Genomic DNA, 15,852 nt, shown 5'->3' on the forward strand with positions numbered 1-15,852 from the left:
ATAATTAATTAAAAAAATTTCTTAATTAATTATAATTAATTCACAAAAAAATTCCTTCTCTCGCCTCGATCCACGAGCCATCGCCGCCAGTCTGCCAACGACTCCAAGGTATAAATTTCTTACTTAAACCCCGTCCTCGACGTGCTCGATGCACCGGTGGACACCCTATACGCGCTCTTGTAGCACGGTGGGAGGGAATCCGATGCGACAGGTGCGACGAGGCGGGTAAGCCCTATACATGCTCTTGTAGCGTGGTAGGGACGGTCCTCGACCTTGACACTGACACCGCCGACGACTGCTACGCAAAGGTATGATGTTCCAAATCCCACTCTCGTTGTTTGCGGCGGACCGGAGAACCACCTATACGCGCTCTTGTAGCACGGTAGGAGGGAGCCCGGTGCGACGCATATGGCAAGGTGGGTAAGCCCTATACACGCTCTTATAGCGTGGTGGGGAGAGCTATTGGTGTTCTGCTGTACGGGTACTGCTGAAGGCCCCATACACACTCTTGTAGCGTGGTGGGATGAAATTTGTACGGCCGCGGTGTCTAAGGACACCTACCATACACGCTTTAGTAGCGTGGTGGGAAGGTCCAGCTCCCCTACATTCCCCCAAACGGGGGATATGCCGGGGTGCTGCCGAAATTTTCACTGAAGTACGCAAGACTTGAACAATAAAGAGACATCACGTCATCACCTGGGCAATAATACAGAGGACCCGTACTTGGACGTGAATGCATAGAAATTGAATCAAATGTGCAGATGACTTGTACGAATAACAGGGGACTTGGACTTGAACTGAACTATAAGAAGTGAAAACCTAAGTCCTAAAATGCACAACCAAGATCCATATTCAAATATCAAATGACAAATTCAATGCATTCAAAATACAAACAAACAACAGGGGACTCGTGGCGAACAGAACCTTGATGCATACAAGCAATGAACAGTAATCCATTCACAGTACTTAAACAATCACAAACAAATATCAATTATCAAAATTTATGAGTGCATGGGACAAAATACATGGGGGTCATGATGAATGCAACAAACTCCTACAACGGTCCCTACAAGGTTAATACACTATGCTTGTAAGCAACAACAGATAATTGCAAAGTGTACGAGTACTACCCATATATAACAATCAAAGCTCTGTCCCTGCAACAAATGCAATCATCAAAACCCACCTGAGATTGGTGAAAGGTGGGTAGGATGCAAGAACAACGATTCTCCTACGAATACCCCCAAGAGGTCGTAGTAGATACACGGATTCCCGCAAATGTACACATGCTACTTGTGGATAACAACAGTGTATTGTAAGCACATCGAACCACTGTGAGCACAAGTACAAGTATCTCCTACGAACATTCCTAGGAGCTCGTAGTAGATACAACAGTCCCCCACAAAGTTGTTGACCCGTATGCTGTGCTGAAACAAAAGAAAAGAAAAAAAAATTAAATCTTACCTACTCTGCCATCCCACGACCAGTACACGTCGCACGACCACTGTCGCTCGAAGTCGCATCTCCCCAAGTTCTCGGCACGACTTCGTGTCATTAAATTGCCGAAGGAATGAGGACTTCGGCCTCTGGTTCGCAGCCCCGCTCTCAACCTCTCCCATTCCCTCTCTTTCTCCCGCACGATTCCTCTGCTCCTTCGTGGACTTCCGACTCCACTCCTTCGCCGCTACCCAACGTTGCTCCTTCGACGACTTCCCTTCTAGTAGGATCGGAAGTTACGCTCCTTTGATCGGAAGCAACTACGGGAGTTCGCTTTGTGTGAGGAAGCTCGACATTTTGATCGGAAGAGGAACGGGAGCTCGCCGGCTATGAAGATAATCTTCTCCCTTCCGCGCGACTTATCCGACACCTTCGTGGCTGGACGACTTCATTCTGACGATGACTTTCCCGTCCAGTTGGATCGGAAGTTACATTTTGATCGGAAGCAACAGCGGGTACTCGCCGACTTTGAAGTGATCTCCCTCCCCTTCGACTGCTCCCTATGCTCTCTCGTAGCCGGTCGACATCGCACCTTCGACGGCTTGCCCTGCCTGTCGGATCGGAAGTTACTACATTTTAATTGGAAGCAACAACGGGTACTCACTGGCTGTGAAAGAACTTTCTCCCCTTCAATAGCTTCTTCGACTCCCCGTGGCTGTGCGACTTTGCTCTTTCGACCAACACTCCCTACCTGTTGGATCGGAAACGAGCCTTCTTTAGAATGCCCAATCATCCTCCTCTCGATTAGATAGAAAATATAGAATGAATGAGATGAAGATTGCAATGCAGTTTAAGTCATATGTCAATTTTTTAATAGATACTAGGTTCATAGATAATTTTGGTATGTGGAGAATATATGATAAGGGTTCTATAAACTAATTTTATTTTATGATTTCCTAAGCAAGGTATATAGGAAGAGTTGGTCATGTAATTAATTGCTCATGAGTCTGTTGTTCAATTTTCACGTGAACTAGTTTGAGAGCAAAAGAAGAACTGAAATTCAATTCATGTAATTGAACAATTGGTCAAGAAATTGTCGTCAAAAAAGGGTCTTCATATTTTAGTCCCCAATGTGTGTGGCAAATTTTTCTTCCATTGATGTAACATTTTCTTGATGAATGAATCTATTAATTTTGATATGCGAAATTACTTTTTTCTGTATGATGGTTTCCTTTGGAGTCTATAACATAATTTTTTGTAAGCCTTGCCTTCTTAGAATAGTGCAAAACATATCCTCTAGATTATTAGTTATTCATGGACCCGATTTATATGACTCAATTATGCGTGAATTTGATATAAGGGAAAACAATATTTTCACCAATAGGTGGTGTTTCTAACATGACACAATGTCTCCTTTCTTCACTTCTAATGACAGAGAAGAATTCTATGGGCTCCAAAAATTTGTGCCCTAATCTCCCCTCTTTTTGGGAAGTTTAACGAATTAAGTTCCTGGATAAATTTTCTAAAGGCAAATTAGGTTTGTAGATAAAACATTACCCAAATATTTCTCCCTCATTTTGCGAGGACTTTAGATTTGAGTTCTGGTTTCCTATAAGAGCAAGCCCATATAGTTAATTACCCCTCCTGATCACGAGAGAACACTTTCGATTAAGGCTAGTCGTCAATCATATACGTAGAGATACATGTATCTAGAATATAGGAGTAGCAAGGGTTTGGTGTTTGAAGGTTTGATATTTAAAATTAGAAATTTCTTCATCTTGCACTTAAAGCGGATGGTAGGGGAAGTTATGATGGACCCGATCAAGATCCCATGGTTCCGTCGTCCCGAGTCATCATAGTCCCTAATCTACTAAGCCAGTCTACTTAGTCAGAGGAGATAGTCGACTCAACTTGACAGAAGAATCCTTGTCGACAGCCATGGTTTGCGTCGTCCAAGGGAACCTTGTAGACCTGGGATGGATGTTTGCCTAAGGGAACAAATTTAATTCACCTTAAATGGCAGAGGGCTTATCGGTTATATCTTATAGATTAATATCTTAAGGATTTAGTGTCATTGAGGAGTTTGCAGGCTCTTGCCATGACCGTAATTTAGTGGCGTCATTTAGCGACAAACCACCCAGTTCACAGGGCCCCGGTCATAATAGTTTATCTGTGGTGCCATTTGGTGGCAAAACCGCCTGTTAGAAGACAAATGTCACGTCCTTGCTGGCAAGCGATAGTTTGATAATGAATCATAGTGATATTCTCGACCAAATATTTGCTCTTTGTGAGCTGAAGTAATTTTCATATTTGTCCACCTCGGCAAACCGTTGCAGATGATGGATATGTATTTTCTCATTAAGTGTTTGATGATTTATTTCATTTTCAATATCTTGATTTCTAAATTATGTTTGGAACTTTGGATTTTTATGGGCATTTGGGAGGCATTTTGAATGTTCAAAATTAAATACTCTGGTTAAAATCTATGTTTAACAAGGCCATCATTAACGTGATTATAGGCTTTTTTTTCATTGATTGAAACATGTCAACCTTGTTTGTTTGCTCAAGGAGGATCAGGTTTTTCACATGCTTTTTGTCTTTGCTAATGAATTTATTTTGTAATAGGTATGAACATATAGAACAAATATCCCAGTTGACACCGTGATCATACATTTGTTTGATAGTTCGAGCCATGTTGACTCCTAACTGCTCATATAGAAGGATCAGGTTCTAATTTGGATTTATCATTTGACCCGCGCAGCATCCTCAGACGTCACTATATACTCATAACATGCTTGTCAGGGCCCATGCGGGTGTTTAGAGGGTATTTTTGTAATTATCTATTGAACCATGTCGACTTTGTCTAATTGTTGATATATGATCGGGCTCATTGCCGGCTTTATGCCTTTGTTGGTGAATTTTCTTGGTTATCGACCTTAAAGGCTTAATATGAACATATTAAAACAAATATCTCAGTTGCCGTCGTGATCATATATTTGTTTTATAGTTTAAATCATGTCGACTTATATCTACTCGCATAAAAAGATTGGGCTTAAACTTGTACCCATGACACGCTCGCCAGGCCCATACGAGCATATATTATTGTATGTAAACAAGTTAATGTGCTTGCATGTATACATGTTACAGTGCATGTGTGGGGGCATTTTGTAATATTCGACGATCGTCAATTGTGCAAGCAACTGCCATTCTAATACAACATTCTGATTGGAAGCTCATACATGCCTTCTGTCTGCGTGTATATATGTTACGGATCTGATGGCATGGCGTGGCGTCACGCTAAGGTTATTTGCCTGTTGGTTTATATATAGGTAGACTGTGGTGCACTAACGAGTCACCTGTAGTTAGTCATAGGTGTTTGCATTTTGCTGCAATCCTTCGACATTTGTTATAACCCTTTTGCATTTTTGCTTGCAGATTACATGCAGTGCATATGGCGGGTTTCCTACAGGAGCTCATAGGAGCATGTGTCTGTCGAAGTCCTTCTGCTCTTAATGTATTGATTGAATGTTGCTACCCGTTGCTTGTAGGTGTGCTATTGTATGGTTGAGGATTCTCTTACAATAATTTGTAGAAGATGTGCGCTTTGCAATTATGTTACCCTTATTTATATGCAGGATGCAGTGTGCACTGCAGCTTGTAGCATTAAATGCATGTCTTTTATGCTTCATTGATGAATATCTCCTTTCAATTTTGTTGCTTGTGAGATTGAGTGTACTTGCTTGTATTTTGATACAGCTTGCAAGGCATTATCATATTCACCACAAGCCCTTCATGTTCATTGTGTGCAGTCTTTTAATGCCTATAGAGAACTACTGCATTCATTTATAAGTTGGTTGTCGCTAATCGGAGGGGCATCATAATATTCATCTCATGTTATTTATAGTCACTGCAAGCTACGCTTCTACTGACAGACTAGATGTTGCATGCACGACGGAGCTTCCACAATTGTTTGTAGGTTCCCTTGACATTCATCTACGAATTAGTTGTCATTGATCGAGGGGAAATTATAATATCTAATGCATGCTTCTTACGGCCACCTCAAAACTCCCTTTTTTGCTCATAAGCTGGATGTTGTATGCATGAGAGAACTCATATAATGATTCATAGGAGCTCATATGTGTCACAAGTATGTTGTCTTATGCTTACAGGTAGTGTGTCACATGTTGCTTGTGAAAATTTGTAGGGAAACTACCACATTCATCTCGTTCATTGTCATTGCTTGTAGATAAGAACATCATGAGGTGTTTCATACAGTTGCTTGCAGATGCTCGCATCTACTACAATTTTCCTTGTATTTGCTTATAGGTAGTATGTTGTTTATAAGGCAAGTATCCTACACTAACTTGTAAGTGCTTGCACTTGTCGCAAATCGACCATAATTTACTTGCAAAGGATAATTGTATTTGTTGGTCATTGAATGGTTGTCGACTGCAAGGGGTTGTAATATTGGACGCTTGTCACTGATTACCCATTCTAGACATGCTATCGGAGCTACAACAAATCTTCTGTCATTGCCAATATGTGTTTGCATTTGTTGCATGCCTTTCGCCTTTTCTTACGGACAACATGCTGAGCGTAAAACGGGTCTCCTGCAACAACTCGTATGCATTTACATTCATTGTAGTCATATGGAATTTTGTTCGTAGATGATATTTTGTGTGTATAGCACGACTCCTACAAGTGTCGTGGGCACTTGCATTTGCTACATATCATCTGATGTTTGCTTGCATATAGCATATAGTGTCTATGACGGGTCTCCTACAACCCCGTTGATATTTGTGCTTCGCTACGTATCATCTGCTCATGCTTATAGGGAGCCTGTGCATTTAATTGATATTAGACAATTGTTGGTTGTGGAGGTGCTACAGTGTCTTTGCTACAACAACTTGTAGGTACTTTGAATATAATGTGGACAAGCTACCTTTGCAATATCTTTCAGTTCATTGCATGTTGAATCTTTCTGCTTGTAGCGGACAGGTGCATTTACATGCCACAGCCTTATTACAAGCTGTATAGGTATCCCGACACTTTTTGCAGGCTCTTGCATATGCATTGATATTGAACGCAAGGTGTTGCCACATCCACTATCAGTTTCTTCATGGATGTCGATTGGAAAGTTATTATATTCATCGTATATCTATTTTTAATATTCGTAGTGGTTGTTGCATGGATCTATAAGCTAGTTCATTCCTCTCAAACCCACTGAATGCGTCAATCGTTGTGTTCATTGCATACTGGTTGTCATCATTTGCAGGAGTTGGGTGTGCTTGCTGAAAGTTGATGTATTTTCTTAGCATTAGTTGTAGGAGATTAATGTGTTATTGCATGCCTCCCAAGCTCTGGCGTTAGATGACATTGATTGCCTTTTCATCTTGTGGAGAATTGATATGTTTACTTGAAGCTGAATTGTTGTTAGGGTTATTACGTTCATTATTGTGTCATATATAGTCACTTGTATGCAGCTCGTTACATTCACTATGAACCCCCTTGCATTATGAATAGCTCATTAAATTACAAGTTCCCTTATTCATGCTTATAAACAATTCACCTTCATTAGATGCTTCTTTCCATGTGTGCAGGTAGCATGAACTTCTTTCAACAGTTAACCAATATTGGTAATATGCATGACATTGTCTCTACAACTTGCGTTTATTTATAGATATGTTGCACTCATCATCAATTTCATTTTTTTATCATTTGTATGTATTTTTTTTAGTCTTAATCATGCATTTTATCATATTAAAGTCCAATTCATAGCCTTAAATTGTGTTCCTTGTGGCCCGGTGTTTAGTTCAAGCCCTGGTCATTTGATTCAAATCAAGTTCATGTTCCATGTTTGCTCGGTTCAAGTCAAATCCCCTAAACTTAGTTCATTTGTGTTCAAATCAAGCCTCATGTTTACTTTGAATTTTGACAGCCTCCAAACGTCTCACCCGTTTAAGGTAACTACAGGAATCTTAGCATGCCCGCCATGTCAAGAAAGGCGTACACGGTCAGTGTCGGATAACACCACAGTCATAATCCTCAATCCCACCACGCCAAGAAAGGCATCCATTGTCCTTCGAGGGTACTTGTTTGAAAGCACACGATCATTTCTCTGTCAGCACTGAGGCCCGTACGAGTACTTATGTTTTGCCCCATCGTGCTAAGAAAAACGCGCATGAGGCTCAATGACTCGTAATATTGATTAATCAACACGAGTAATAACATTAATCACATCAAATAAAAATAACAATCAATACTAATAGTAAAATTAAATGAGTAGAGAACCTATTCTTTGGGTAGGTGGGTGGTTTTGTAGGATGAGGAATTATTGTTGAATGGTGTAATGGACTTTTTGTTTGAAATGGGTTGATCGCAAATGATTGATGGTTAAAGGAGAAGTTAAGGTCAAAGCCAGCGGGCAAATTGGGATTTGCGGCTTAAGAAAGTGGAGAGGAAGGATGTTAGGGGTTTCGGCTTGAGGTTTGGAGCAAGGAGAAGATCGGGTAGAGTACGGTCGGCTTCGATCGGAGCAGGCGAGATCGGGAGGTCGTATGAGGGGTCGGTCGAGTTATGTCAAGTGACTCACAAGCAAGGAAGGGTGAAGTCTTGGATTGAGGGCCTAGCACAGCTGAAGGAGTTCGAACTGCTGCAGAGGGAAAGGTCAGCGGGATATAGTGGCTGTATGTGGAAGGATCGGCGGAATGCACAGGCTGCATGTGGATGTATGTTCTTGTGTTCTACCCATCAAATGGAGTAAATTGTTATATAGACGTGTGTACTAATTTGCAACGGGATGAAAGTTATTGCATTAAACAACAAAATAAAATTCCTAAAGTTAAAAATCAATATTACCATTCAAATATACAAATTACTGTAGTTGGCATTTATTTAATGCCTGCAAGCACTTTGTGTGGCATGTAATGGTAGAAAGAAGGGCTAATAAGATAATTGAGCATTCCCATAGGATAATTTATTATCCCTTCAGCCGATTAAAAGCCTCCTAGGTCTGCACGATGTTGTTGCGGGGTTCAGGTTGGGAGCTGGAGCCAGTAGGCACAGCAGAAGTTGGAGCGGGTAAGCACAGAAGGAGCTAGATCGAGTAAGAACATTAGGAGCTGGAGCGGGTGCTGGCCAAATCTTGTTGTGGGTAAATTTGGTATCAGAGGAATAAGGGCGGAGTAAAGAAGAAAAAACGGGGAAGAAATGAAGGCAGCGTAAGAAAATATTAGAGGAAAAGGTAAAGAATTTTATGCTTCTTTTTAAATTTTGATGTGGAAAAAAAGAGTTTGGTTAAATATATCAATTGATGTTTCAGCTTAATCGTAGTGTGGGAGGGAAATTAATTCATGGAGTTTATGTATGCGACCTGAAAATTATAAGGAAAATTGAAAGGTATTTGAATTGTGAATTGAGATAATTGGGTTAGTCGAATAGTAGATAACAAGAATGAGTATTGAATGATTTAAGTGGGTGTAGGTGCCCTATACGTGCAAGTGGAGGCGAGGTGCCAATCTGACGAATCTGAATAGCAAGGGGGTAAGATTTGCAAGTGATTATATCAATGTATAAGTGCATAGACTTTAATAGTAACGTAACATTCGCATATGCATTTTACATGTGGAACTATTCTGAACTATTCTACATAATTATTTCATATGTCATTAATTTGGAGATGTGAGAATGTTCGGGTATGTTGTTTTTGTTATGCATTAAATGAAAACGGATAACTTATCCAATTAAACTCACCTATACACTAACATATCGTACAATCAATTGGATTTATTTGAATCTCAATACTTATACCTACTCAAAGAACATGTTACATATATAGGCAAAAGCAATGATAAGAAAAGCCTGAAGAAATGTCATGTTAGGTGATAGACAGCTGAGGGCGATGTGACCCAATGAGCAGTGCGACCTAGTAAAGGCTATATCTGAGAAAGCCTATGAGCTATAATAGCATTATGAGGCCTACAGGCTAAGAATCCTATGGGCTATAAAGGTAGTGCGACCTCAAAAGTTTATGAGCTATAGACCTAAACCAAGACATCCTAAAATGACACATCTTAAAGCTAACAATGGGAAGTTAAGAAATGAACATAATTTATAATGATGATGGCATATTGTGAGGGTCTGATTTACATATCCTGCACAATGGAATTTTGCGGACAGTGATGTCATTGATAAATATATAACATGAAGTTGAATAAGAGATTGAAGTGAACCTAGTAATATCATATTGCAGTTTACATATAGCATGCCTAGTATATTCTTTATAACTGTTATTCCTACATACTTATACATTTCTCATTACTGTTATTATAGCCTCAAATTATTTACATATGTTCTTTTAACACACATTGAACTATCTACCGAAGCTCATATTATCAATCATTTCCTACACTTATTGTAGCAATAGAATTGCATATATTTATGGGTGTCACAGCCCACAAGATCATTATTCTGGTTGTTTTAAAAGAAAGGGAGAAGATAAAGTTGAGCCAGATTAGTACCAGATTCACTTGTGTTTTAAGGTTACTTTTGTCTTTATAAGAAATGCTTGGATAACGGTCAGTAGTTTGTTAATAGTAAATGTGATGCGGACATCCAACCGTCCATGCTAATCCGAGGAGGAGCTGAAGATCGACGACCGAGATCACTTTGTGTTTATTTTCGTTTATTAAGTGTATTTTAATTTAGTTTTGCAATTTCCCTTTTTTACCCTCTTGTCTTATGTATTTGCTCTTCAAGACCCATAGGATTCAAGCCTCCTACCCGTTCTACATCAAAATGCTTTGTTTTTTGAGTTGTAGCTACTCTGTATATGAAAATATTTGGAAATAAAAAAGAAATTTTTGAACAGCTTCCACCTATACTAGATGTTTCAGATTATGATGTCTTCTGTAATACTTCACTTTGTTGAGCATGAATTGTTTCGAAGTGATGGAAGAGTAAAAGTTTCCTATAGCCTCTATTGCAGCCTACATCGCTGGGTTGGATTAGGATCAACTTGGGGTGGTGGCATGGGGTGTGATAACAAACTTGCTAAAAAAAAGCATCTCAACCAATTCAAATCAAATCAAATGAATCAATCCCTATCACTAAATATAATAAATATTGAGCCTAAAAATAAAACTACACAAACTTCAACTAAACATCCCTTACACATGTTTTATCATACATGTACAGATGAATGACTCTTGATGCATACACCGATGATATATATGACAACTTCAAAATATTAAACATTTTTAGGAGACACCCTCATGACTTAGACAAGTAAAATAAAATAAATATGCGGCAGAAGGACCTAACACAAAAATTGAATTTAAATCTATGGCACTGAGAATTCGCAAATTTCTATTAATAAAAACTATCTAGGGTGAATTAATGATTGAATGGAAAGAACTATAAGACTATGGTGATAACAAGTCAACCATCAATATTGAACATAATCTCATGCATGCAATATAAATGTACAAAGCATGTTGAAGTTGATAAGCCCCTTATGAAGGAGAAGCTCGATAATGGTCTAATATGTACTCCGTTTGTAATTTGTAGGTGAACTTACTGACATTCGCAAAAACAAATATTATCATGGACAATCTTTGAAAAATTATCAGGCAAGCTTATAAAGGATGAGATCAATTCATTCACTTGGGAAGAAGTATGAAATGCCTACATACTAGCTAGGACCCACACTCACCAAGACTTCTGCCCACTTTCTTTTTTCCATCTGCTACCACCTCATTTCATCTATGGGATACCTATTACCTATTTATCAATTCATGAACAATTGTAATTATTTTACAAATTCTTCTGCTAACTTATCAATTTGAGTCCTTCGTAACTATTCTTCCTAATTTTATGTGTTTCGTATTAAAAGCACTGCTAGGATTGTATAAATACTGCACAAATATTAGAACAAAAAATTCGACCAATTTTCTCCAATTCTTATCACTAATCAAAAGTTAGACATGAACAACAAATACAACCCAGATTAAGGAGAAGTGTTGAAATAATCTAGAATTTGTGGCTAACACATTTACACCTACAATCGACCAGCAATTTATTGAAAAAAACTTTTCATCTACTGCAATCTAGCAATCCGTGGATAAGAACTTTTCATCTACAGCAAGCTAGCAACCTATGAACAACAGCATTTTTTTCTATAATAGTTAAAAAAATTCATGGATAGTAGCATTTCATTCATGCAGTATAATTAACTCTGGATGCCAGAATTAAAGATTAGCTTCAAGATTTATATTTTGCCATAGTTATTTCTCAATCAACATATGTATTGCTTATCATCTTATTTTTTTATACATAATACAACAACAACAACATCAAGCCTTTGTCCCACTATGTGGGGTCGGCTACATAAATCCTTTTTCGCCATTTTGTCCGGTTAAAAGTCAAATTCTCATTTAAATCTAATAAAGAAATATCATTTCTGATATTTTCTAACCAAGTCTTTTTAGATCTACCTCTACCTTTCTTAACATAAGTCGAATCTAATACCTCAACTTTCCTAACCGGGTCATCGGAAGACCTCCGTTTAATGTGACCAACCCATCTAAGGCGACTATCTCTAATCTTATCTTCCACTGGAGCTACTCCGTTTAATGTGACCAGCCTTTTTTATACAGAATGAGAGAACAAAATTCACTTGTACAATCTCCAATTTTCTACTCTTATCTCTTCTCATACTAATTCTAAGATAGATGATATTTAATGACTTACCATTCAAAACAAAATTAATTATTTAAAAGTATGAAAAGATACTAACCTGGTCAATAATTAAAAGAATTCCACTTGCAACTACTGGAATGAATTTGCGATCCAGCTGTAGAAGAACCCTCGCATTATCAAAGCAATCCTTATTTATGGAAGCAGGCACCAATGAACTACCAGAAAGATGTAAAAGGCCAGAAGAAATGTCTAGCACATCAACCTTATGTGGCATAGCACCATCCTAGCAAATAAAAAAAAATACCATGGTTAGGTAAATATATCAATTTGAACTTGATCATTTGACATGAAATTAGACTAGATCTTAGACATGATTAAATGCAGGCTGCAGGCAGTCAGTCCGCCACTTTGTCAGTGAAGATGATGCAGGGTCTATTTCATCAGGTTCATAACCTACAATAGATTCACAGCAACAACAAAAAGTTGTAAATAAATGGAATTGTTCATACCTACAATGTACCTACAAATGTGGGGACTCAAGATAATAAAATGCATTTACCATTATCAAATTCTTCAGAAGCCTGTATCTCAATCAGGTTGCTATGATTTGACTTGTCATAATTTAATTCCCTGATAAGAGAAACAAGGATGGTTAGATAGCAAATAAAATTCAATCCAAAAATTACAAATGACTAGTAAACTACCATAAGCATGGCTTTTTAAGCTCAGTAATCGGCTTCATACAAGGCTGTGAGGCACTATAAGGTTCTAGCTGACAATTTAATCCTGAGGAAAAATCACAGTAGTTAAAAAAATTAATAAACATGGCAAAAGAAAATAATAATTCAATAAAAACAAACCTGGCTCATCAATACAATAAGATGACATCATTTTAGAATTTTCTCTGACATGATCCGTCAAAAGACAATTTAAGATGGGAAACTTCTTCTTGCCCTTGTAAAATGGTGGAGCAGAATGACTTCTCCTCGATCTTAACTCTCGAACATCAGAAAATAAAGAATTTTGAAACTCATTGTTCTTGGAGGGGCTTTCAGCAGCTTCATCATAATTTTGCGTGACCGAATTATGAAGGCTGGTGTTATAGATGTCTGTATGTTCAATACTTGAAGACACAGACAGCAAGCAGCCTTTTTCTTCTTTTAATATAGACGCTGAACCACCTTTTGTGGAGGTGAATTGATCTAGAAGGTAGTCATGCTGAAGATGCTTGATGGAACTTGGGCAAAATTTATGATCCACCACAGTTCTGCCTGTAAAGCATAGGTCAGGCGGAAGCTCCCGTGATTCATTCAAAACAGATTCAAGAAATTTAGCATTTGTCTCTTCAATGGCACAATGATTCTCTATCAAAGTAGAGTCGCACACAATTTCATGATGCCTTGGAGGTGTTCTAACAATCGACGGATCTGTGAAACCAAAATGTGAGAACCCCCATTCGGAGTCAGCATCAACATATTCAAAGTTTTGATGGCTAAGGCTAGTCTCAGATAAGCATGCATGGTCACAAAAAGAAGGGCAAATTTCAAAGCAAGATTGTTGAGTCAACTTCTGGCATTTTCTAATGACACCAACCACAGGACTTTGTGAGTCGCTTCTTTCTTGAAGAAGACAATCGCTGATATTCTTTTTGAAAATAAGATTGTCGCTGCAATGTAAACAACTGCTATACTGATTTTCACCTAAAGTGCATTCTTCTTTAACAGAAAAAGGTTCGTTCAAAAATTCATGATGTTCGCCAAACACACAGCTTGATGAGCAGCACGTTGAGTTAACTAAATCATTTTCCATGGGAGCATAAGTTTTAACAGAACCATTGCAAGCTATGGGAGAATAATAGATGTCACCTACTATTTCACAAGGCGCATATCTTTTGCAGTTCATACGTCTTGAATGCTTACCGTTGGTAGAAGTACCCATTAAAATGTTATCTTCATGTTGGAAAAGGCTGTTACACAGCTCAACAAGATCATCATTACTATGAAATCTCTTAGGACATGAAACGTAATCTGCTTCATCATCACTTAATCGATTGTGTTTTTGATAATTGCTTGCATAACCAAAAGAGGTAACCAATGGGTTGCTAATTTGGAAACGGGAGCCTAAACCTTCAAAGAAATTAGAACTGTCCTTCATTGATTTGATATCGGATTTCTTAGTGATACCTTCACTGAACAAGTCTGCTAGAAGGAGTTGCGTCTTAAAAAGCATAACAAATATTTCAATTATATAAGCAAGCAGATAGTTTTCACATCTCTTGGAAAAATGAAATAGATCAATTCGAAATAATTCAAGTAGGCTAATAGTTAATTGTGCTATGGAATAGATATGATATCCGCCACAAAACAGGAACCTGTGGTAGTAAATGAAACACCAAGATCCTCTATTATCAAATGAGAAGTTTCTACCTTCTCTCAGCGGTCCACTTTCTTGAAAAGAAGCTTCACAAGAAGCACCTTCCGCTGCATAAAAAAAGAATCTGATTATTGAAACTAAGCATGGTTCAAAGAAAATATATATATTCAGCCAGATAAGTTCTGCATGGACATAATTCTGACCTTGAAATACATTTGATGCAAACCGTTCCCAGTATGGTATTATTGCTTGCTCAAAGAATGATAAAACGGTGCCCCAGTCCTGAAAGAACAAATTAAGAAAAAAAAAGACATGAAGGAATGCAAAAAACTGAACGTGTGCACATGTGTTTGAAGCATTAATAATAGTTGAGTAACTAGGACTATTATGCCTTTTAGAGATAAGTTTATGGGATCAACTCTTTTCTCAAAACAAACAATGAACTTTACACTTGTTTCAAATCATTGCTAACTCCAATCTACTATTTTCCAGTCATTGGTTTAGATAATTCACCCTCGATGAGATCACCTCCATAACACTGAGGCACTTAGACTCTTCTAATTCTACCAAATCTATAAACCTATATTATCAACCTTTGTTCCCCAGCAATAGTTGTGTCAATGTCTTTCATCTCACCAAGCCAACCTCTGTAAGTGCTCTTTGTCAACATTTTTATTGATTTATCCATTACAACAAGCATATATATTATTTTCTCAATTCCTTTATGTTATTATAACACAGAGATAGGATTTATTCAATGAGTTGTGTTTCTAACTCACCATTGCATTTAATCAATATATTTACATGAAAAAATCTAGATAATTAAATGAGCGGGCAATTGTACAGTTAAAATGGTGATATAACTAAATAGTATGTATACTATCTGGATGATTGGCAGAGATGAGTTAATAATGCTTATATTCAAATCATTAAAGATATGTATACAGGAGCTATTACTTGTGTTCAAACACAAGGTGGTTTGACCAAGTATTTCCCTATTTCGGTTGGGATTTTTTGTTTAAATAAACTTTTTGTAATAATAGTTCTTTCATAATATTTGATTATGATATTAAGGGTTTTGAAATTTTGGGCTTTTGGACAACTGCATTTTAAATGCAAAGTAATTTCAGAGTGAGTTTCAAATTCAGCTTCAACTTCACTTTGGGCGTCTTTAGAATTATCTCATTTCAAGTAATTCCAAATATACAATCTGGGTAAGTGATGTCGGTCGTCATCCACTACCTGCCTCTGCCAACTGCAATTACCGCCACTAAACCCGTCGTTTGCAATGACTGCCACCCAACTATGATAGCAACCGCATTTCAACACCTCCATCGACCACCT

At 38.0% G+C, this 15,852-nt stretch overlaps 1 protein-coding gene across 6 annotated transcripts in view; it reads right to left on the bottom strand.

Annotated features, from left to right (window-relative positions):
* The window catches only part of LOC110111259 (DNA mismatch repair protein MLH3), an 82,278-nt gene that overhangs the window by 33,839 nt on the left and 32,587 nt on the right, over window positions 1–15,852 (bottom strand). For all 6 annotated transcript variants that reach the window (XR_002304845.2, XM_020843036.2, XM_028697550.1 and 3 more), the window contains 7 exons: window positions 14,712–14,790; window positions 14,562–14,615; window positions 12,996–14,333; window positions 12,840–12,921; window positions 12,695–12,765; window positions 12,506–12,588; window positions 12,233–12,418 (listed from right to left, as the gene is read on the bottom strand). Coding sequence is in view for 5 of the 6 variants with exons in the window: in XM_020843036.2 (XP_020698695.2) it covers window positions 12,233–12,418; window positions 12,506–12,588; window positions 12,695–12,765; window positions 12,840–12,921; window positions 12,996–14,333; window positions 14,562–14,615; window positions 14,712–14,790 (1,893 nt within the window). In the remaining variant the exon portion in view is untranslated. The remainder of the gene's footprint in view (window positions 1–12,232; window positions 12,419–12,505; window positions 12,589–12,694; window positions 12,766–12,839; window positions 12,922–12,995; window positions 14,334–14,561; window positions 14,616–14,711; window positions 14,791–15,852) is intronic.

This window comes from Dendrobium catenatum, unplaced genomic scaffold (assembly GCF_001605985.2).
Source record: "Dendrobium catenatum unplaced genomic scaffold, ASM160598v2 fragScaff_scaffold_970, whole genome shotgun sequence".
Classification (NCBI taxonomy): domain Eukaryota; kingdom Viridiplantae; phylum Streptophyta; class Magnoliopsida; order Asparagales; family Orchidaceae; genus Dendrobium; species Dendrobium catenatum.